Source organism: Phacochoerus africanus, chromosome 1, assembly GCF_016906955.1.
Source record: "Phacochoerus africanus isolate WHEZ1 chromosome 1, ROS_Pafr_v1, whole genome shotgun sequence".
NCBI lineage: Eukaryota > Metazoa > Chordata > Mammalia > Artiodactyla > Suidae > Phacochoerus > Phacochoerus africanus.
In genome coordinates, this window is record NC_062544.1 from 92,955,557 (window position 1) to 92,979,920 (window position 24,364).

Here is a 24,364-nt window from a genome sequence, read left to right on the forward strand (position 1 = left end):
ACAGATGCAGCTCAGATTCAACCTCTGGCCTGGAAATTTCCATATGCCATGGTGCAGCCAAACAAACAAAAAAAAACCCAAAACAGAAAAACCTTAGCGTCATACTAACAACATGTAGCGTCTTTCCTACTCTTCCGAAAATATTACTTTTTTCTTCCAACCTATTACTTCCATATTTCCTTCTCTAGAAGATTAAAAATGCTTTAAATTCAAAATCCTCAGACATTACATTAAATGCCTTCCACAGTCTGGACCTAATCTAGCTTTCCAACTTTTCTCCAATGATTTGCCTTTTAGACCATGACTCTTCCTCCACATTTCTCTTTGATATTTTGAATATTCACTATCACTCACTCAATCCACCAGCTGTGACAATGACTCAGCTCCCCACACCCCACTGATCTTTATCAATCTTACTCAGCCTTCTCAGCCTAATTACAATTTCTTCCTCTTCTAAAATTCGTATTTGTTATTTTCACTAAGAAGTTAGGGATACATCATGGGACATTCCTTCTGGCACACTGAGCAAATATTAACACCTTTTGTCACTATAAACTTCATGCCCAGATGTCTTGCCTTGACAACATATTAACTTTTTGAGAACAGGAACAATAGTTCTTTATCTCATCATTTAGTACAGTATCATATATAGAAGATACATATATGTGTGTATATATATGAAACAGGTAATAATCAAATACACTACGCATTCTAAAATGTATCTGAAATGCATTCTAAAATGTATCTGAAACATGTAATGATCAAATATACTAAGCATTCTAAAATGTATCTGAAAAGCTCTAATTATGAAAAGTAGAAATAGTATGTATATACATGTATGTGCAACTTGGTCCCCATGCTATACAGCAGAAAAAAATAAAAATAAAAACAAAATAAATTAAAAAAAAGGCAAGCAACACATGGGGAGAAAATATTTGCAAAACACCTATGTGATAAAGTACTTGTTTCCAGAATATAACCCCTGCTCAAATTTCAATAATAAGAAAATGAAAAAACTAATTATAAAAAAAAAAAAGTAAATTGATACCTTGGTTAAAGATATTTTAAAGTACTTTAAAATATTCAGGGGAAAAAGATTTTCAATCATAGTCATCTAATTTCTTCCTTTAAAATATAAAAATTAAATAAAACTTAAATACATAAAAACATTAAGTTTGCTTCTAATATATGAAATATTTTTCATCTTTGCTTATTTATATTTTCTACAATGAGTACTACCATTATAATAAAAATAATAAAAATATACTTCTACTTTTGTGTATCATGATAAATGGAAATCTCTGATTTAAATCATGTATAAGAGTGTAAGTTTTTTGAGAGGCTTTTCTTGAAAGAGTTTGGGGGAAGAACAGAACACAATGAGTAACATAAGGAAAAGGCAAAACTAAAAAACATGGGGATATATTAAAATATATATAATGTGTTTTTATGCATTCTGACAACTCTAATACAATTCAGAAGTTTAAGAACGATAACAAAATGGCACATAACTTTGTCATAAAAGCCTTATTTTTTTTTAATTTAGATTTTTTTTTTTTTTTGGTCTTTGTAGGGCCACACCCATGGCATATGAGGTTCACAGGCTAGGGGTCAGATCAGAACTACAGCTGCCAGCCTATACCACAGCCATTGCAACACGGGACCTGAGCCACGTCTGTGACCTATGCCACAGCTCACGGTAATACCAGATCTTTAACCCACTGAGTAAGGCCAGAGATCACTCATGGATACCAGTCAGGTTCGTACCACTGAGCCTCGACGGGAACTCCAATTTAGACATCTGAAATAGGGTATTGAAAATTTCAATAGTTTCTCCCCATAAACTTTATCTCTAGGCTTTTTCCAAATTGTTTATCTTTTACTGTAAGCACATATCAAGTTACACACTAATGGGGTCTTTATTGTTTACAATATGTTCTAAAATCAAAATGGCTCCATTACTTTTCTAAAATGACTGGCCTTTGCAGTTTACACATTTCTTTAAAACAATATTAAGTTCTCCAGAATTACCATGGGATGAGGATCCAAGCCATCCAGCATTCGTCTGACATTGTTCACAATTTCCCTAGCATCATAGTTGGGTAGTTTACATGCCCATCCTGTACCAATACCCTCAGCACCATTTATTAGAACCATGGGAATTATGGGAATATACCACTCAGGCTCTACACGTTGATTATCATCATAGAGGAATTTAAGCAGGTTGTCATCCACAGCAGGAAAAAGCAGTCTTGCTAAAGAGCTAATAAAAGGAAAAAGAAAAACATGGAACAATGTCATAGTTTTAGGGAACAAAACTTTATACATAATTACTTCATATCTCAAAAAAAACTTTTAAAAAGAATGCATTTTTAAAGAATTTTGGTTACATGTGCTTAATTTAAACTTAATAAAATATACCTAATGTTATTACCAAATATATTTCTCTCAGGCACAAAACCAAAAATAAAATAGCCCTATTTGACTTGTGTTACTGACTTACCTGCCTAAGTTCTTAGCACTGACAAATAACTTTTTAAGGATTTCCTCTTATTCTGACTAAAACACAAAACTCATGTTCAGCCTAAAAAATAAAGTTGGGTCAGAAAAAACCCTTACCTTCATTAGAACTGGTTTCACCAATAATTCTTAAAAATTGAGATGAACAAATTTCATTCCATATGTGATCAATTTGAAACATTCACCCTCAACATAATACCTAATTGTATCTCTCCATAGTTACAATTTTATTACACATTTCATTATTTCCAATAAACTTCAAATAGAACTTTATACCAAGGCATCAGCAATTACCTTAACATTGTGAAAATATAACGAGGGCTTGCAGCATCTTTGCCACCATGAAGCCGAGTTCCAAACTGACCGATAGGCTGAAGCAAGTTAATGTTGTTACTTCCCACAAAGTTCTGAGCCAAATTCACAATAGTCATCATCAATGCTTGCTATAGAACAGGAACAGACAGAACATTAATATTCTAAATTTTATATATATATCTTAATTTTTATTAAAATCCAAACTCTCAATTCTCTTACATTTCCAAAGGCCTTATAAAAATATTTTATTATGCTTAATCTATCATTCTAGTACCATCCCTCATGCCAATAAGTATAGTTCTTAACTAATTCCACTCTTAATGCTTACTTCTCCATGATGATAAGCAGACATCTCAGCAACAGATCCAGCCAACTGGGCAACTTTTACTTCACGTTTATCATTCCTCTTGAAACAGGTAAATAAAACTTTTCGTTGGCCTGGCTTAAAGCCTGTTTTTAAAAAGAACAACCTTCTTTTAAAACACTACTCAAGCTATAGTTGTAATGTTTATTTTAGTGATGACAATGTTCTGTATGTTCAAGAGTAAAAAGAGACAGTTTGCTTCTTGAAAATAATTAAAATTGTTTACTTGACATTTTGTAACAAAATGAGTATACACTCATACATTTTACACAATCTCAATCTATTTCAAAATCAGATACCAACTGAAAAACCCCCTTCGGGTCTTAAATAACTGCTCGGTGGCACCAAATTCCTTTTGTAGGAGTTCCCAAATGCTCATATGCCCAAAATGTCAGTTGATTAAAAGTGCCAGCAAGCCATCAATGACCTGAAAACTATTATTATCCTAAATTAGGAAAACTCTTATAAAGAAGAGATGTGTTCTTCTAGTTAAAAATGTAGGCTTTAGAATCTTACCTATCTGGATACTCTTCTCAACTTGGCCATGTGACTTTTCACAACTTATTAAACCAATTAAGTCTCAGTGTCCTCATCAGTATAACAGAAATAAAGGGTGATCATAGTATTACATGAGATAATGAAAGCAAAACACTCTGCTTCCCTATCTTTCTTCTTGATCTAGGCCGATGAGCAGAGTAATAAACTTTTCAGTATACGCTAGCTAACATCAGCATCATTGTGGGCTCAGAGCACAGCAGAAACAAGAGGATGATAAAATCTGGCCACTTTCCTTAAGAATTTTATCTAATTGAGGAGGCAATATTAAGATGAATAAAAGGCATACAATTATTGGCATAGAAATTTATAGACATCTGAGACCAATTTAAACACGAGTATCAGAGAAGACTTCAGAGAAGGGATGTAACTTAAAGCTAGAACTAGATGGATTAGTAGATCTGTTACTATCTAAAAAATCAAGGTACATAAAAATTGACTAACTTCTTTGGCACAGCAAAGGAAACCAAAAAGAGAAAAAAAGACAACTTACAGAATGGGAGAAAATAGTTTCAAATGATGCAACTGACAAGGGCCTAGTCTCTAAATTATACAAGCAACTTACACAACTCAACAGCAAAAAAGCCAACAACCCAATAGAAAAATGGGCAAAAGACCTGAATAGACATTTCTCCAAGGAAGATACACAGATGGCCAACAAGCACATGAAAAAATGCTCAATATCCCTGATTATTAGAGAAATGCAAATCAAAACTACCATGAGATACCACCTCACACCACTCAGAATGGCCATCATTAATAAGTCCACAAATAACAAATGCTCGAGGGGGTATGGAGAAAAGGGAACCCTTCTAGACTGTTGGTGGGAGTGTAAGCTGGTACAACCACTATGGAGAACAATATGGAGGTACCTTAGAAATGGTACATAGAACTACCATATGACCCAGCAATCCCACTCATGGGCATATATCCAGACAAAACTTTCCTTAAAAAAGACACATGCACCTGCATGTTCACTGCAGCACTATCCACAATAGCCAAGACATGGAAACAACCCAAATGTCCATTGACAGATGATTGGAATAGGAAGATATGGTATATATACACATGGAATACTACTCAGCCATAAAAAAGAACAAAATAATGTCATTTGCAGCAACATGGATGGAACTAGAGACTCTCATACTGAATGGAATAAGTCAGAAAGAGAAAGACAAATACGATACAATATCACTTACCTCTGGAATCTAATATATGGCACAAAGAAACCTTTCCACAGAAAAGAAAATCATGGACTTGGAAAACAGACTTGTGGTTGCCAAGAGGGAGGGAATGGGATAGATTGGGAGCTTGGGGTTAACAGATGCAAACTATTGCTTTTGGAATGGATTAGCAATGAGATCCTGCTGTGTAGCACTGAGAACAATGTTTAGTCACTTCTGATGGAGCATGATAATGGGAGAAAAAAGAATGTAGACATGTATGTGTAACTGGGTCACCATGCTGTACAGCAGGAAAAAAATTATATTGGGGAAATAACAATTAAAAAAAATTTAAAAAAAAAATCAACTAACTTGTTAAAAGTTATAAAATCAGGAGTTCCCGTCGTGGCGCAGTGGTTAATGAATCCGACTAGGAACCATGAGGTTGCGGGTTTGGTCCCTGCCCTTGCTCAGTGGGTTAACGATCCGGCGTTGCCGTGAGCTGTGGTGTAGGTTGCAGACACGGCTCAGATCCCGCGTTGCTGTGGCTCTGGTATAGGCAGGGGGCTACAGCTCGATTCGACCCCTAGCCTGGGAACCTCCATATGCCGTGGGAGCAGCCCAAAGAAATAGCAAAAAGACAAAAAAAAAAAAGTTATAAAATCAAAATCAAAAAGCTCTAGATAGAAGACTAAAATCTTCTCTTGATTACTAGGTAGCCATTTCTAAATATTTTTGTCAAATTAAATAAGTTAAAAGCATTAGGTTTTTGGGTACTGAGGATTAAAGGCACTTTTAAAATTCAGTCTCTAATAGATACTTTAGAACTTATCAAAATCACATTTTACTTTCTAGTTTAAAACTCTCCAACAACTTGGGACAAAGGCTTTAAAAATTTGCAAGTTAATTTTCTTTAAAAACTCAAAAACGGTTTAAAGGATTCAAATTAAAGGATATAAAATATTTCAGAACTACTAAATCATCTAAAGATCAATTTCAGAATTTTAAAATTTATTTTAAGGATGGCTTTAAGCACATGGAATTAAAATCTACCCAATAACATACAAAAAATGAAAAAGATTCTTAAAAACTACTCACCATCAACCAGAGACGGTATAGATCTTTCATTGTCTGAGTTTGAGAAGAGAATCAATTCCTTGTTGATGAAATCATTGTAAGTCAAATGCTTTGTTGCTGTACCATATAAAAATTGCTGAGAGAAAAGTTATATGGCAATTATGTCATTATTGCATGAATTTTAGTTTCTTTCTCTTTCTTCCCCCAGACATGATTCTTTAGGACTAACCTCTGGTAAGCCATGTAATCTACGCTGTCTCCGATCTTCCATAAAATTTGTTAACCATTCTTTTCTGTCATCGATCTTCTTTTTACTGAATGCCTGAGAGATTACAAGTTACAATTTCACACATTAAAAATAAAATGAATTTCATTACAAGATTAAAATTTATAAAGGCAAATAAATATTAGTTTCTGGGAAATTAAGGCTTTTTCTAATATGCCTTTATGAGAAGTACACTTGAACAGAGGTCTTTGAATTAAAGAGCTATGAAGGCAGGGCATACTCTGGGGTGATGAGGAATGACACCAAGATTAACTAGGTTGGGCAGGAGAATTCAAAAGAGACTTGTCACAGAAAACCAAGATTGGAAAGAAAAGTTAGACAGAGAGAGGGAATGGATATTAGGAGAGACTTTTAAAAATTAACTTTATTACCAAGGTAATGGCAGCATCATCTTCAGGACCAGCATATCTAAATAAGATGCGGTGCCTTTCCATATCAGCAAAATATTCCTTTGCTTCCTTAGCGGTACTGGTACCCAACCCTGCACAATTTTAAAAATAAAAGTGAACATAAGCCAAACACTGTATGATTTCACTTATACATGGAATCTAAAAAACTCATAGAGAGTAGAATGGTGGTTGCCAGGGGCTGGGAGGAAGAGGGAAATGGGAAGATGTCTGTTAAAGGGTACAAACTTTCAGTTATGAGCAAGCTGTAGGGAAGCTAATGCACAACATAATGCCTCTAGTCCATAATACTCTATACTGTATACTTGGAAACTGCTAAGAAAATAGATCTTAAATATTCTCTCCACACAGGAAAAAAAATGTAGCTGTGAGAAAATCAGTGTGTCAACTTGATTTTGGTAATCATTTCGCAATATATACATATATTAAATCATCATATTTACACCTTAACCACATACAATTTTATTTTGTCAATTATACTGCAATAAAGCTGAAAAAGATTTTTAAATCATGAACATCAATGATGATCTAAAAGCACTAAGTGAAAAGCAGATGGATCAAGCTGGAAATGCCTATACAATTGCAAGGAAAAAATATGACAAGAGAAACAGTATGTTAAGGTTTAACAGAATTATCAACTAAATGCAATGTGTGGATTTGCTTATCCTCTGATTCAAAAACGGGGGGGGGGGGGGAGGGGAAAGCTGTAATGGAGTTCCCTGGTGGCTCAAGAGGTTAAGGACATGGCATTGTCACTGTTGTAGCTCTGGTTAGCTGTGGTATGGGTTTGTTCCCTGGCCTGGGAACTTCTGCATGCCATAGTTATAGGGGAACAAAAAGAAACTATAAAAAAAAAACAAACACTTTTAATACATTCAGGAGATTTTTTTTTTTTTTTGTCTTTTTAGAGCCTCATCTGCCACATATGGAGGTTCCCAGGCTAGGGGTCCAATTGGAACTGTAGCCACTGGCCTACGCCAGAGCCACAGCAACGCAGGATCCGTGCCGCGTATGCGACCTACACCACAACTCATGACAATGCCAGATCCTTAACCCACTTATTGAGGCCAGAGATAGAACCCGCATCCTCATGGATGCTAGCTGGGTTTTATAACCGTTAAATCATGACAGGAGCTCCACATTCAGGAGAATTTTAACATGGACTGAATATTTAAGGTTATTAAAGAAAGGTATGATAATGGTATTACAGGCAAGAAAAAAAATTCTCTTAGGGAATTTCCATTGTGGCTCAGCAGTAACAAACCCAACTACTACCCACGAGGATGTGGGTTCAATCCCTGGTCTTGCTCAGTGGGTTAAGAATCCAGCATTGCTATGAGCTGTGGCATAGGCCAGCAGATGTAGCTCCAATTTAACCCCTAGCCTGGGAACTTCCATATGTCATAGGTACAGCCTTAAAAAAGACAAAAAAAAAAAAAGACTTTTTTTAGAGATACATACTAGAGTATTATAGAAATAATTAATATCTGGAAGTTATTTCAAACTAGTGGGGTGGCGATGAGAAGAATTACAATGAAAAAAGATTGGCCATGAGACAGTAACTGCTTAGGTAAGTGCCCATTATACTACTCTCTACTTACTTAAAATTTTCCAGTACAATTCTTTAAAAATCAGCAATAGCTATTTTTGAAGGCTAAAAAAGACAAACTTTCAAAACATTTTAAAATGCTCTTATAAAAATAAATGTAAATCAGCAGTAACTTAACAAAATTTTAGAATACAAACCTTTGTAGTATTTTATTTTCCAGGCTTTCTGGTTTTCTATATGTTTTTTCCACTCGTCAAATTCAGGAATACTGTAGAAGGCAAGTTCCTGCTTATTTTTGCTAGCCTTAAATGAATAATTTTTAAAAAAAAAGTTAGTTTTTCTGCTACTCTTTAAGACAACAGTATAAAAATATATTGATATAAGTAGTACCTTTACAATAGGAGTAATGAACTCTTCAAGAAAACCATGCTTCAAAAGTGATGGCCAATTGTGATGGATGAAATTAATAAGCAGGCCTTTTATGTGAGAACCATCTTGATCCTAAACAAATGTTAGCAAAGAGTGCTATAATAATTTTGTGAAATATTAAAAAAATTACATAACCAAATTTTTAAGTGCAGGAATGCAGTAAGGAGGCAAAATGTCATTCAAAATTTATAACTGTGTTTTACAAAACAGAAGAGATTATTCTTTGGATGATCACAGTACAGAATTTTCTTAAAATTCAAATAAACAACATACCTAAGTGATAGACTGAATCTTTCTATGATTATAAAATATAATACCCTATCTTTTTTGTAGTTCACCCAGATTTCACTAGAAGAATGACTGAATACATGAAACATTGTTATGATGCCACTGCACTGGAAGGACTCCCATGGAGTACCATTACTCACAAATCTCTTGGCATCAAAATTGATAAATTTCTGCTTAAAAATACAGAGTAGCTTCTCAGTTGAAGGCTTTCTCTGCAAATGCTTTCAGTTAGAGTACAAGAGACAAGGTGTTGAATGCATATGAAAACTCTTCCTTTTCAATTTTCTAGTTCTTTCCTAATTAGTAACATTTTACTTTTCAAGACCTCATAGTTTTTGTGTATCCCAAATTATGTCATCATATACAAATATTAGCCATTATTCTATTGATTAATGTTTCTTACTTGTATTTTTCACCATTTCTTTCCTGCTTAGATGTAGACTTCAACCCCATAATACTACAGTATTTTCTACTCTTCCAATATTTACTGCATTTAAAAACATTTTTAAAATAATAAAAAAATGGTTACCATAAATTAGATAATGTAAAATGTGCTTCACACAAACAGTGCCACTAAACAACAATTTTCCCCCGATATACAATCACTTTCACTTGTACTATCTTGGAAAAAATATCAAACAGAAACAGATAGCAAAAGGACATTATGGAAAAGATAAGTGTTAACATGTGGCTTTTAAACCAACCTGGTCAGTCATAATCATAATCTTTCCATAGCGTAAAGTTTTCAGAGATTCTGCATCATCATAACTTTTCTTATATTGCAGGCCAACTATTTTAATAATATTGTTTATTTCTGCATTTTCCATAATCTGTGCAAAAATGAAAAGAATTGAAAGTATTTTAAAGTATCAAAATTTACAAAAGGTGAGTCAGAATTTACATGTAAAAATTTAATTGTTTTAGTAAAGTTTTACACTGTGATATGTGTGGGCCTATGTGTACACACAGATACAGACAAGTACCTGTTTATGAGAAGCCTCCCGCACATTAAGAATCTTCCCCCTGAGGGGAAAGACCCCGTATCTGTCTCTCCCGATCACTCCTAGCCCAGACACGGCCAGCGACTTGGCCGAGTCCCCTTCCGTCAATATCAGTGTGCACTCCAGTGAGTGTTTGCCACCTGAGAGAAACCAAAAATGATAGACATTCCAAATTTCTCAGTTTTACCAAAGAAAAATATGAAGCAAAAAAAAAAAAAAATCAGTAATCACAATGATAACGAAAAACTGTAAGTCATCTTATATTATGCTCAGTATAATTTAAATATTAAATATATTTTACTGAATTTCTATTCCCCCAAAGTTAATAATACGCAGCATATGTGGCAATTTTAACAAAGTAAAATTATACTCAACATAAAATCCCAGAGTCTACTTATGGAAAATTAAAACAGTCCATAACTAACTAAATAAAAACTTCAATCAAAATTTAAAAGATCTGACACTTACCAGCATCATTAGCATCATCCAGTTTGGGAATACCCTTGATTTTACTGTACTTTACTGATGAACACTTCTTGTTCAGCTGTGTCTGAGCCTTAAATTTCACCCAGTTCAGGATACTTTCTACAATGCCACAGTTAGAGGCCTAAAAATGAAAGAGTAATGATATACAAGCAAGTCAGAAGTTCATACACTTAACTAAAATTAATGTACTTGGAATCTAAGAGTTACAAGGCAAAATAATAAGTGATAATAATAATGATGTATGGCAAAATAATAAGTGATAATAATGATGTATGTTGGTAAATAGTCTAATTAGGGTAAAACTAACTCAGGCGGCTATTCACGATGACCCACTGCACTGAGATATAAAAACATGACGAAAGGGTGATTTTACTGCACATGAAAAAGAAATTATAATAAACTCCATAACAAACATTTTTGTTACAAATTAATTTTGCTTTTGTTACAAATTAATTTTGTAATAGCTTTTGTTACAATTTTGTTAAATTTTAACAAAGTAAAAGCTGATCCACCCATGAATTTACTACTTCAGAGATTCTAGACATTGACATTTCTGACATTCCCTCAATACAGAAATGTGACTCTTGAATTCGCTATGACAAAAAATATTAACCTGAAGGGAACATTAGGATACATTCAAGAACTTATAAATAGCCTTATTTCGTAACAAGTTTGGTAATGAGGATTTCAACATTATACTTGTATGTGTCATATATGTGTCATTCTATAGTGAATCAACATGTGACAAGATGTCAAACTGCCCTCCCCCCAAAAAAATAAAGCATCCGAAGTTGGAGTTATTTATTTTTAATCAACCTAGGTAGTTTGATTTAGATGTATGAAATATTTTTCTGGAATATTTGAGTTTTTGTTTGTTTTGTTTGCTTTTTAGGGCCACACGTGTGGCATATGGAGGTTCCCAGGCCAGGGGTCAAACTGGAGCTGCAACTGCCAACCTACACCATAGCCACAGCCATGCAGGATCCAAGCCGTGTCTTCGACCTACACCACAGCTCATGGCAACCCTAGATCCCTGGCCCACTGACATGGATACTAGTCCAATTAGTTTCTGCTGCACCACAAAGGGAACTGCCATGGAGTATGAGATGTAAACAGAGGTGAACTATGTTGCCAGATGTAAACTCCCTCTGCCAAAAGTGAAAGAATGTAAAAATCTAAAATCAAATCACGTCATGATAAGGACTGTTATTTATAATTTGGGAAATCAAAACATAGTGTCATTTGTATTCAGAATTTGTTATGTTTAGACCCCAAAGTACTACTCTATAGGCCTTTAGCTAATACCTAAAGAATAATTTGTTTTTGTTTATGAGGCCCTGTCTTTGAAATTCCAGTACTGGAATTTGGTAAATACGTAACCTCTATTGCAGTTACACGCTACTCCTTCAACGAACTATAAGCTTCCAAAGAGGACGAGCTGTAATTCATTCATCTTTACATTCCCAGTACCAACATTTAAAGGTATTTTAAGTATGATTATTTAATATATATTTGATGGTATTGGTGAACAAGAGAATTGAGGCAAATCTTGCTTACTCATGAGGTTATGATTATTATTAGCAGCCATAAGGCTAGTTATAAATCTAAGATTTTTTATTTATTTATACTCTCATCTTGTTTCATAAGAGTTAAAGACAAAATAAATATGTACAAAGTAAAATAAAATTTTAAAATACATAGGATATGATAAATTTATGTTTTGCATATGTTACCACCATTTAAAAAAGCTATATAAAGGTAAAAATAGATGAATTTGAATTGAGTATAAAAAATGAAATCAGGAGTCCTATAAAGACCTATGCATTTGTTAGAGGTAAATCTGGCTTTTCATAAAAGCTGGCCAGTGAAAAGCTAAAAACACAAATTAGTTACATGATTCCCTATTTTAATGCCTGGCAAAATAATCATTTCATGAGATACTGTCTAACCATTGAAGTTTTCAGAATCAAGCATATTAGTTTTTAGTATAAGTATGCCTGCACCCACAGTTAATACAAGAAAGAAACATCAAAATTAGAACAAATTACAATAATTTATCATAATAAATCAAGAAAACTACATAACTCTCAATTTTTAAAAACGCTGAAAAATAATATAGATTTTACTCACTGCTTTAAAAAACTTTTCTGACAGCTGACATTTGGACCCAAAGCTTTTGGGCTGCAGAGTCATGTTTTCTTTAGTTTGAGAATCAAAAGTTGGATTTTCGATAAGGCAATTAATGAAAACCCATATGTGGTTTTTTACCTGTTGAAAACATATCCAAAAAAGGTCAACATGAGAACAAAATTATTTAATAATTCAACAGAATATATAAAACATCACTTACTTGAAAAGGTTTCACTGACACACCAGCTTTGTTCTTTTTCTTAACTACTTCAATCAGTTTACCGACAACTTGGTCGACTACATAATCCACATGCCGTCCACCCTAAAGGAAGAAAAAATAGAATCCAAAATCTTCTACAGTTAAGGTAGCAAAATACTTACATATTCATTTTTTTCTAGAATGAGCACTTAATCTTCACAAGAGCTTGTGAAGTCAATATTACATTATCAACCCTTATTTTCCAGAAGACTAAGATGAGACAGAGTTGTGATTTTAAAAATAAAGTCTTTTTGGTCATAAAGCTAATTAGTAACTCCATAAAACTAATAAAAAGACACACGAAAGTGAGAATGAACACTGGCCTGGTGGCGGTAATGACACAAGATTTACACTTAGGAACTATGGCAGCCAATCCACAGTTGTCCATCCAATAACCATTTTCCCCTTCTACCTTATTGACAAACCCAAATTTGTTTAACTGGCAACAAGCCCAATTAAAAAGATTCACCAATCTAGACTCCCTGGCAGCTAGAGGTAACCACCTGACCTAGTTCTAACCAGAGTCATTAGCAGAGGTCTACTGGATGGGAGTTCCAGGAAAGCTATTGTATTTTTGTAAAAGGGGGAGAGATTTAGTTGGCACATGCAACTGACAAACTTCATTCTCTTTCCCTAGAACCTGGAAGGGCTCAGCAGGCATCATCATAAAGACATGAGAATGAAAGGCAGGAAGAGCACAGGTCCCTGATGACACTATGGAATCACAGTACTAGATTAAGATGCCTACCTACCACCAGTCAGTCCCCAGTCTTAAGAGAAAAAAGAAAACCTTTACATGTTTACAAGCCACTGTATATTAGGTTTCTATTACATATAATAAAAAGAAATCATATCTAATACAAGATATCTATTGACTAAAAAAAGTGATGCTAGATTATTAAAAAAAAAAAAAAAAGAGTTAAGGGAGCTTGCATTGTGGCTCAGTGCATTAGGAACCTGACTAATATTCATGAGGATGTTAAAGGACCCGGAGCTGCAGTGTAGGTCGCAGATGCGGCTTGGATCTGGTGTTGCCATGGCTATGGCATAGGCCAGCAGCTGCAGCTCCAATTCAACCCCTAGGCCCAGGAACTTCCACATGCCACAGTATAGCCCTTTAACAAAAAAAAAAAAAAAAAAAGTTAAAACTTGACAAATCTCTACTCTAGATCATTCTAAAATATAGGCTAGTATAGACTAATACTGCATTATGGTCAATGGCTAAGTGCTTATAAGTGAGAAGAATTTTACTTGATTTTCAAATTCAAACAGAAAAGGGTCCAAACTCCTTAGAAGAGCAGACAATGCATTACACAATCTGACCCCAACACAGATTCATGTCTTATCATTTATTTTTACACTCTAAACTCAGAACACAGAATAAGGAGTTTGTTTTCATTCTAAATTTCATAAAATATAAATGTATTCAATTATAAATACTAATCATACAAACTTATTTCTCAATGGACGTTTAAACTATAAAACAGCTATTTCATAGAAAATAAGCTTTTATTTTCATAAGTCAATTTGGATTTCACAAAGCAGTTTGGGTTTTTGTTGTTTTTAATGTAACATTGTTCTACCATTGACTTGGAAACAAAGAATTGGGGTACTCACTTTTGTTGTTGCAATACTATTTACAAAGCTGATTTGCTGGAATCCTTTCTCACTCAATGTGAGACAAACATCCCATCTTTCATTTGCAAGTTCATGAATAACTTTCAGGGCCACTCCAGTTTCATCCAATTTGTCTTTCACATAAAGATCTACATAACTGCGAAACCCATTTACCTAATAATTTGGAAAACAAAAACAATAAACTGAAAGCTGGACTAGGTGCCTGCCTTCAGGTACTCTCCCACTTCCCCTCACTCACAATAGCTCTCTATCTGCACATCCAAACCTTCATATCTTCCCCTTACTCCACTCCTTGATTTCCTCCCTTTAAAAAGGTCTTCATTCCCATATGCACTTGATGAAGAGAGGTTGTGAAGGGACAGCTGGACAAATAAATTATAAAATCTTTCAAAAGTTTAGATTTTAAAATGACAAAGTTGACTTCCAGTTTGAGTTCAGACATGTAGAGGGCTGAAAGAAGCAGCAGCAACAGCACCCTTACCAGAAAACAGCTGTAAAAACACTGAAGTGAGTCTTCAAAAATCTTAGATAAGGTCCTATGAATCTTAAACTAGAAGTTCTGACAAAGTGCTATAGGACAAGTGTGGACTAGTATGAGTGTGTGAAGTACCTAAGTGCTATAATCAAGAGGTTCTTACTCTTTTTGCAGGTGTTTCCTCCAGGACCCCCAGCAGGTTTTCACAGGGAAGATCAGAGAGAATCTAGAAAAAGTTCCAACCCCCTCATGGGAATGGACTGGAGAATAGCAGCCACAGAGAACTCTACCCATACCCATCTTCCTTACCCAAAAAAAAAAAAAAAAAAAAAAAAAAGCTTAATTTACAGGGGAAAGGGTATTGCTAGAAAGCTGTGGTAAAATGTTACCACTGGGATCAAGTAATTCACCCAGCCACACTCACACCACCCCCATCTTAATTAATTTTTAAAAAAGCTTATTCTGCAGGGTGAGAGCCTGAAGGATACCGAATGAAAGCACTGGTAGTCATCGCCTGCTGCAACTAGAGAAAAATAGAGGACAAAGGAAAAATCTCTACTTTTACAGTAGGGACAGACACTCCTCTGACCTCTGAAGGCCAAACCCTGAGGCAGGTCCACAGCACCCAACAAAGTCTGAGACTGAATCAGACACAAAAGTCTCCCTCAACCTACAACCAGACCAGGAGGCCTCCAGTATTAACAGGGGTTTTCAGCTGAAAGAGCTGCAAGACAGAGACCCTACTAAGCAGCAGCTCAAAGGGGAGGCCCAAAGTAAAAACAAATGATAAAAACAAAAAAGAATTTGAAGTATCTGGTGCCCACAGCAACAACAAACTTCAACACTAGTGACAACAGTAACAACAGATTACAAGCACAGCTCATTTCCTGTACAGATTAACATAAATCCTCATACTAAAGCTTATTCACTCCATATCTACTACTCTACACAACATAGTTGATTTTCAACAAAATCTTACAAGGCATGCCAAAAGGCAGGAAAAAAAACAGTCTAAAAAGACAAAGCAACCATCAGAACCATACTTGTATATTCACTGAGGACAACTATCGGATATGAAATCTAAAATAACTGTGACTAATATGTTAAAGTCTCTAATGGAAAAGGTAGATAACTTGCAACTTCAGCAGGGAGATGGAAACTCTAAGAATGAATCAAATGAAAGTGCTAGAAATCAAACACAGTAAAAGATATGAAGAATGCCTTTGGCAGGCTCTGCAGTATACCTGACACAGTAAAGGAAAAAAAAATCCATGAAATTGAAAATACAGCAACAGAAATTAAACTAAAACACTAAGAGAAAACAGTGAATAAAGCAGAGCAAAATATCCAAGTACTTGGGACCCTACAATATATGCATATTTGGAATACCAGAAGGAAAAGAAAGAACAGTAGTAAAAGAAATATTTGAGGAGTTCCCGTCATGGCTCAGTGGTTAACAAATCCAACTAGGAACTATGAGGTTGCAGGTTCAATCCCTGGCCTTGCTCAGTGGGTTAAGGATTTGGTGTTGTCGTGAGCTATGGTATAGGTCTCAGACATGGCTCAGATCTTGTGTTGCTGTGGCTCTGGCATAGGCTGGTGGCTACAGCTCTGATTAGACCCCTAGCCTGGGAATCTCCATATGCCACGGGTGTGGCCCTAGAAAAGACAAAAAAAAAAAAAAGAAAGAAAGAAATATTTGTGGAAATAACAGCCAAAAATTTTCCAATATTAGTGACAGACACCAAACAACAGATCCAACAAGCTCAGGAAACAAACAGAATAAGTGCTAACAAACAAACAAACAAAAAAAACTATATACACACCTACATATCATACTCAAAAACCAAAGACAAATAGAAAATCTTCAACACAGCCAGAGGAAAAAGAAACATCTTACCAACAGAGGAAAAAGGATATGACCTATAGCAGAAACCATGCAAACAAGACAACAGTGACATTTTTAAAGTGCTGGAAAAAACCTGTCAATCCATAATTCTATATCCAGTGAAATTCTATTTCCTTTGAAAGTGAGGAAAAAAGGGCTCTCTCAGACAAATGTAAGCTGAGGGAATTTACCTGCCAGCAGGCCTACCATACAGGAAATAAATATCAAAGAAAAATCTCCAGGCAGAAGGAATATGGTTAAGATTAGAAACTTAGATATACAACAAGAAATTAAGAGCATGGAAATGGAATAAGTGAAGGTAAAATATAACTTTTTAGTGTATTTTTCATTGCATTAAAAGATAACTGACTGTTTAAAGCAATAATGTCACTAATTGTGGAAAAATTTCTGCCATCAAATATTTCTTGCACTTTCTTCTTTCCTCTTCTGTTGTTAATAGCATAGGTAACATGAAATGTATGATGACACTGACACAAGGGGATGGAAAGAAGGGACTTTGCTGTTATAAAATCTTTTTGCTACATATGAAGTGATAAATTATTTGAAGGTGGACTCAAATCATTTACAAGTGTATATTATAAACCCCAGGGCACCCAACGAAGTTTTAACAAGTATAATAATAAGTAAACTGAGGAGGTAAAATGGAATCATTTAAAAAATGTTCAATTAAAACCAGAGAAGGCAGCATGAGAGGAAATAAAAAAGAATACAATGAGTAAAAATCAGATAGCAAGATGGTAAATTTAATCCAAATATATCAACATCAAATATATCATCATTTTAGTCATTTAAACCTATCAGTTTAAAAAGATTAACAGAATAGGAGTTCCCCTCATGGGCAACGCAATGGAAACGAATCTGACTAGAAACCATGAGGTTGCTGGTTCAATCCGCGGCTTCGCTCAGTGGGTTAAGGATCCAGAGTTGCCTTGAGCTGTGGTATAGGTCTCAGACACTGCTCAGCTCAAATATGGCTCTGGTGTAGGCCGGCAGCTGTAGCTCCAATTGGACCCCTAGCCTGGGAACCTCCATATACCGTGGTGTAGCCCTAAAAAGCAAAAAAAATTTAAAAAGTAAAATAAAAAGATTAACAGATTAGATTTAAAAGCAAAATCTAACTATAAGCTATTTACAAACTGACAAAGCATTAACTATTATATAAGACACTTACAGGCAATTTCTTTCCATTAAACATAACCTTGACTCCTTTGCATGAACCAGCCAAATCATAAGCTCTTCTGGTCATGAGAGCCACAATATCTTTGTCAAGTTTTTCCATCTTAAATTTGGCCAGATCTGGTTGGAATGTTATACATGTGTAATCTTCACCATCAAAATGTTTAATTTTGGCTTCAGAAGTCTTCATCATATTATTCATCCATGTCTTTAAAAGAAAAAACATTCAAATATTTCTATAATGGTTCTATCTTTGATAATATATAAATACCATCTAATGAAATACATTTACCACAACTATATCCATTTTCCGGCTTCCCAACAGACCAAACGATACCTTGAAACTGATATTAGAAATGAAAAAAAAATTAAACACTACTATTAAAACAACCTCATGGGGTTCCCTTACAGTGCAAGCAGGTTAAGGATCTGGCACTGTCACAGCAAGCAGCTCGGGTCACTACGGTGCTAGTTTGATCCCTGGCCAAGGAACTTCCACATGCCATGGGCGCAACAAAAACAAATAGACAAGCAAACAAAAATCCCACAACCTCATGCTAAAAATAAGCAAAATAAACTGCACAACTTTATACACTGTTAAACATTCTTCAACATGACCATACAGAATTTTACAAAAATAAAAAGGTATTATGCCTTTCCTAACAAAATTATTCTAGCTTATGTAAAATGTCAAACCATTTTCAAAGGTCTTAAAAAGTGAAATACGATAAAATTTTGAAATATAAATTTGATAAATCAATGAAGAATTTTTCACATATGCTAAGTAGATGCATTTCAATTATCTTGGGAGATTTCAGGACATTTTCTCTATTACTTAAATGGGTTAAAGGAAAAGTCTGTTAAACAGAGTATTTTGTTTTAAAAGAATGGGATGAGAGAAAGATAGGTTTATATAAAATCTTCCAGGCATTCTGAAGTCTTTTTACTTTGACGACTTGCTTAATGATTAAAAAAAAAAAAAAAAAAAGTTATATAGGTATCATTGCAATTTACCTAAGGTTCTATTATCTTAGTAAAACAACAAACACAATTTTTAAAAAAAGAATTAAGCACATTTTTATCATACCTGCTTAAAACTATGTTTGTATTCTTTGCAAGCAGTTTCTACTGTAAATTTTGTACTGAAAATATTACAAAGTTTTGCACCATAACCATTGCGACCACCTGTAAGAACAATTAAATGTGAAAGGTTTAATGAAATGATTTTAAAGGAACTTCATTAAGTAACCTACCGTAGGGCAGGTCTACTGCAAAACAGTTTCCATTTATTGCAGTATCTTAATCATCAACTGAATATTTCAAAGCATATTTAGATTTTTAAAGAAAAATATGATTAAGATTTAGCACATATGGTAATATAATTAAAACACATTTTGTAGATTCATTATCTTCACACTTCAAAAAATTAAGCTTTGTATTTCCTATAATCCAGTAAGCTTTCTATCACATTCACTTCTCTATTATAAAATTTAAATCTATAACTTCCTAGAGCCTTGGTTTTGGGAAAAAAAAAAAAACAACTATCAATCTACTTAGGAAATATAAATAAATAGACAAACATCTGGTTTTTGGTCACAGCACAACTCTATTTATAATCTGGACTTTTAATCTTGACCCTCTTAAACAGTTTAAAAGTAATTTAATTGATACCAAAAGACATGGTACTTATGTAAAAACAAATTCACTTATACAGAAATCATACACATAAATTAAATTCAAAACTCAAACTATTAGCCAGGTTAGAGTTCCAGGAGTTCTGGCATAAGTCAATGTAACTCAATAGCTAAGCTTTTAAAATGTCTCTATTAGGCTATAATCAAGACAATAGTTATACATGACAGTTGTTTATATATATTAATTCTGAAAAGGATTTTCTCACAACAAAATTATACAGATTTCCTTTTCTGTACTATTATAGAAATAATAGTAAGAGATTTTATGTTAAGAGAACAATATTTTTCAATTAAAAATTCTGATCAACCATTTGGACTTTACCTGTTACTTTTTTCTCATCGTCATCATAGTTACTGGATGTTAAAAGCTGTCCAAAAATTAATGCAGGAACATAAACTTTCTCTACTTTGTGTTCTACTACTGGAATGCCTTTCCCATTATTCCAAATGCTTATAATGTTAGATTCACTGTAAATAAATAAGCAGAGTTAAGGGCTTAAAATAGCTTAAAGATGTATCAATTAATTTCCATCAAAAGTAACCAGAATAAATCCGAGTAATTATAAGCCAAATGCCAGCCATTACCAACTGGAGACATTCACTCATCTTTCAAGAAAATACTTGCTGTAAGACACACATTCTATCCCTGATTCATAACTCAAATAAGGATCACCAAGATCTGTAAGTAATATTGCAAACTTTTTCAGGAAAAGAAACTCTTCTCAACAGTAAAAAGCAATGAAGCTTTTATTAGAACCCAGCTATCAATTCCATTTTCTTTTCATACACGTCAGCCATGACCTTCCTGCTTCATTCTGCCCGTCAACCACCTGTGAACTACAAACTCTGCAGGGTCAGTGGCCATGGACATTTTCATTTCCCACCTGACTGCTGAGCAGTACAGACAGAAAAGGAAAAACAGCCTGAAATGTATTCTATTCTCTGCCTAAATGTGAGAAGGTTGTTTACATTGTGTCCAACATTTTTATAAACTAACTTTACTGGTTTTAAAACATGTTAAGTATCACTATTTTAGGTCTTCTAGGTATTTCTATCACAAAACCATCCATTTTAGTCCTAAATGGTATGAAGTATATGCTTCCTACAGCTAATAACAACTTGCCATAGGCAGTGGTCCTAATGGAAAAATTTGCCTGCCTTACTGTTTTAGGTAGTATATACCATGATGCCTTTACCCATTTAAGAGCCAAATTTGCAAAGAAGCACAGCTTCATAATCAACACTGAGAACTGTCTTCAAAAGCTACTATTTGGGACTTCCCATTGTGGCTGAGTAGGTTAAGAACCAGACATAGTCTCCACAAGGATGCTGGTTCAATCCCTTGCTCAGTGAATTAAGGATCCAGCATTCCCACAGAGGTCCCATATGGTGCTTGGATCTGACGTTGCTGTGGCTGTGCCTGCAGCAGCAGCTCCAATTTGACCCATAGCTTGGAAACTTCCATATGCCACCAAGTGAGGCCCTTAGAATTTTTTTTTAAAAAGCCACCATTTGCCAATCTAATAAACAATTATTCTGTTTCACCCGCATATACATAGGTTAATTTCTCTAGAGTTACAACTAAAAAAAAAAAGTTACAAAAGCAAAAATGAAAATCAAAGATCCAAGAGGAAGTTAATTAAATCAAAAAAGCTTTTTTTAAAAAGAAACTAGAAAATAACTTTTAACACATATTCTTTCCCCAAATCAGCAAAACAACTTCTCTTTCCCTCACTCTACAATATGGGTTCAACTCTCTGAATCACCAAGACTCATATCTTGCTATCATTTCTATTCATATCTTCCTGTTCATTCTTTAAAGTCATTTAGTTATGAATATATTAGCTTGTCCTTTCAGATTCACTTAATCAGTATCTAATCTTCCTTCATTCCAAGTGCCACTATGAGTCTAAATTAATATCACCTTAAATACTGATTACAGCAACAGCTCTAACCATGGAGTTATCCACTCCCCTTAAACAATATTCTGCATACATAACAATGATGGACTCTCCACAGCTTTCATAACATTATTTTTTGCTCCAGTACACAGCAATAGTTCCATGTTTTCTATAAAATCAAGGTTAATAGTCCTCTATTGCACATTCAAATCTCATCATCCATACATATCCCTACTTACAGTCAAATTTAACTACCACCATTCTGCATCATGCATTATATTTCCCTTCAAATCAGTTTTTTTACTTGTCCACGTTCATTCTCAATTCTTCCATTTTTTTGTTTATTGGTCTTTCTCCCTTGCCCATAATATCTTTTTCCTCTCTTTGTCTAGCCTTAACCTCAAGGATCAATTTAAAACTTCAGTTCTCCCACAAGCCCTCTGTCCAGCCTAAAACAATGTTTCTCAACCTTCCTTATGTTGAAATGTGCAAAAAATCTAAATTACTAACTGGGGACCTTAGGACATAATTAGGTTGTGCCAATTGTGGGTAAACACTCTGGACATACAGAGTACACAGCTGAATACTTAAGTATGTAACAGTTTCAAATCAGCTACTGTACTTTACCTTGTGTGTTCTCTCTCCACAGGTAAATACAATGGGCCTTAGCAATAAGGGCTGTGTTTTGCACTACCCTTTTAGACTTCCAAATAGTTCCTAACTTGGGCTTAAAACCTATAACTTATTAAGTACTTTTTTTTTCTCTATTAAGCTCCAAGACATTTCATGGAGCTTAACAGAGAAGAATTCTGAAGGAACTAAAGACAGACAACAATTGGAAGATTACAGATCTTAAACATCTGACACAAAAGTCAATATACTCACGAGAAAACCCTAATTTTTAAAAAATCTTACTTAGCATATGTGGTACTATAATTAAAATAAGCCAGTCTGTAAATTCATTATCTTCATCACAGTTTCAAAAAAATTAAGGCTTAATACCTCATACATTCCATAAGCCTAGATGTGTACGAAACAAACTTCCTATCAGAATCACTGCTCTATTGGGAAATTCCAATTTATTTCACTTCCTAGATCTGGTGCTAATTTCTGTAATCTCTAAACAATGATTTGGAATTCTACAACTGAATTATTTGCTCCGTCAATAATGTTCACAGAAGTACTAAGAATGATGTGTTTGAATAGAAATAAAGTTTCAAAGTGATTAAAGCTAAAAAGAAATATGGAAAATAATCTAAATACCCAAGATTCATCATTAGAAAGAAGTTAAATAAATTATGATATACCGACCTAATAAAATGCTTAGGAATAGTTAAAAAGCATTAAGGAGATCTGTGTATGTTAATAAGGTAGGCTGTCCACAGTATGTCAAACAAAAATAAAGAGATAAAAATAGTATAGAGAAGGCCAATTTTTAAAATGTATACATACATGTAAATATATTTCAGTATGAGTATTACTTTTTGAAAGCTACAGCTTTAAGAGTTCCAGCTCTAAACTAACAAAAATACTTAGGCTAGAGAAATAAAACTCTGGTTAATTTGTTTTCCATGTTGGTTTTTAATCAAACAGTTGGCAGCAAGTAAGCTGTTTCAATACTATTATATGTTCAACAGATTTTAAGCACCCTTGTAAGAAGTTGCTTCAAATTCTCTTTCTAGAATTGCTACCCAAATTCTGCATGGCATCCCTTATTAACCTATTCCTATGTCTTTTAAAACCATGGCTGTTTACTTAAATTTTATCCTCACATCACAGAGTATTATTGAAAGAGAAAGAATAAAAGCTAAGCTGTGCTGTATATCCTTTATAATTAACCTGTTAACTATCAAAATTTAGCCTCTTTTACATAAAGAGTTCATGTACACACATGAAGAAAAGTAAAATCTGCTATACAAAAATGAAGAATTAAACTCAAAGAATATAAAAATTAACAGCAGAGAAAAATGTGTCAGTAAAATAAACAGCCCAACGGCACTGACCCCCATCTGATTCTGCTTGAAAATGACTTGTTAGAAATCTAAGTTAGGCAAAACGCACATCTCTAAAATAAAACTTATTTTTTAAAAAAAACAGCATTAATTCTGTAATATATGTAGTATAGAAAAATATAAGGAATGACTTTACAGGAGAAAATTCACAAAAGACAAAATGTTATTGTTAAAATTGAGAAATGAAATATAAATAAATAATAAGGATCAGCAACGTCTACCAAAACTGTTGTCTACTGCCAATTTTAAGTGTGTGTGTGTGTATAGAATAAATACCTTAAATAAAAGCATCAGAAAGATTCAAGATTCTTTCATCAGCAACTTGGATATAATGGAAAAATAAAAATGGGAAAGGAGAGGCGAAAAATATACCCTACCTTCAACCTTTCTTTCTTAGAGTAGTTGAGAATGAATTTTTGTTTTATATTGAAATAAAAGAATCTGCTCTCTAGCACAGTTAAAATGATGTCAAGATAAATCAAGAAAAAGAAACTGTTATCAGATTACAATTAAAAACCAAATAAGGAGTTCCCGTCGTGGCACAGTGGTTAACGAATCCGACTAGGAACCATGAGGTTGCGGGTTCGGTCCCTGCCCTTGCTCAGTGGGTTAACGATCCGGCGTTGCCGTGAGCTGTGGTGTAGGTTGCAGACGCGGCTCGGATCCTGCGTTGCTGTGGCTCTGGCGTAGGCCGGTGGCTACAGCTCCGATGCGACCCCTAGCCTGGGAA

General features: G+C 34.3%; 1 protein-coding gene across 2 annotated transcripts in view; it reads right to left on the minus strand.

The window, feature by feature from the left end:
* TOP2B (DNA topoisomerase II beta) overlaps positions 1-24,364 on the minus strand; it is a 71,416-nt gene that overhangs the window by 24,959 nt on the left and 22,093 nt on the right. For both annotated transcript variants that reach the window (XM_047769194.1, XM_047769190.1), the window contains exons 5-21: positions 20,044-20,189; positions 19,115-19,212; positions 18,023-18,235; positions 14,447-14,620; positions 12,791-12,892; positions 12,571-12,708; positions 10,423-10,561; positions 9,937-10,094; positions 9,658-9,783; positions 8,627-8,737; positions 8,434-8,539; positions 6,652-6,761; positions 6,224-6,316; positions 6,016-6,130; positions 3,164-3,285; positions 2,815-2,963; positions 2,032-2,263 (exon numbers count right to left, since the gene is read on the minus strand). In XM_047769194.1, the coding sequence (XP_047625150.1) occupies positions 2,032-2,263; positions 2,815-2,963; positions 3,164-3,285; positions 6,016-6,130; positions 6,224-6,316; positions 6,652-6,761; positions 8,434-8,539; positions 8,627-8,737; positions 9,658-9,783; positions 9,937-10,094; positions 10,423-10,561; positions 12,571-12,708; positions 12,791-12,892; positions 14,447-14,620; positions 18,023-18,235; positions 19,115-19,212; positions 20,044-20,189 (2,332 nt within the window). The remainder of the gene's footprint in view (positions 1-2,031; positions 2,264-2,814; positions 2,964-3,163; positions 3,286-6,015; positions 6,131-6,223; positions 6,317-6,651; positions 6,762-8,433; positions 8,540-8,626; positions 8,738-9,657; positions 9,784-9,936; positions 10,095-10,422; positions 10,562-12,570; positions 12,709-12,790; positions 12,893-14,446; positions 14,621-18,022; positions 18,236-19,114; positions 19,213-20,043; positions 20,190-24,364) is intronic.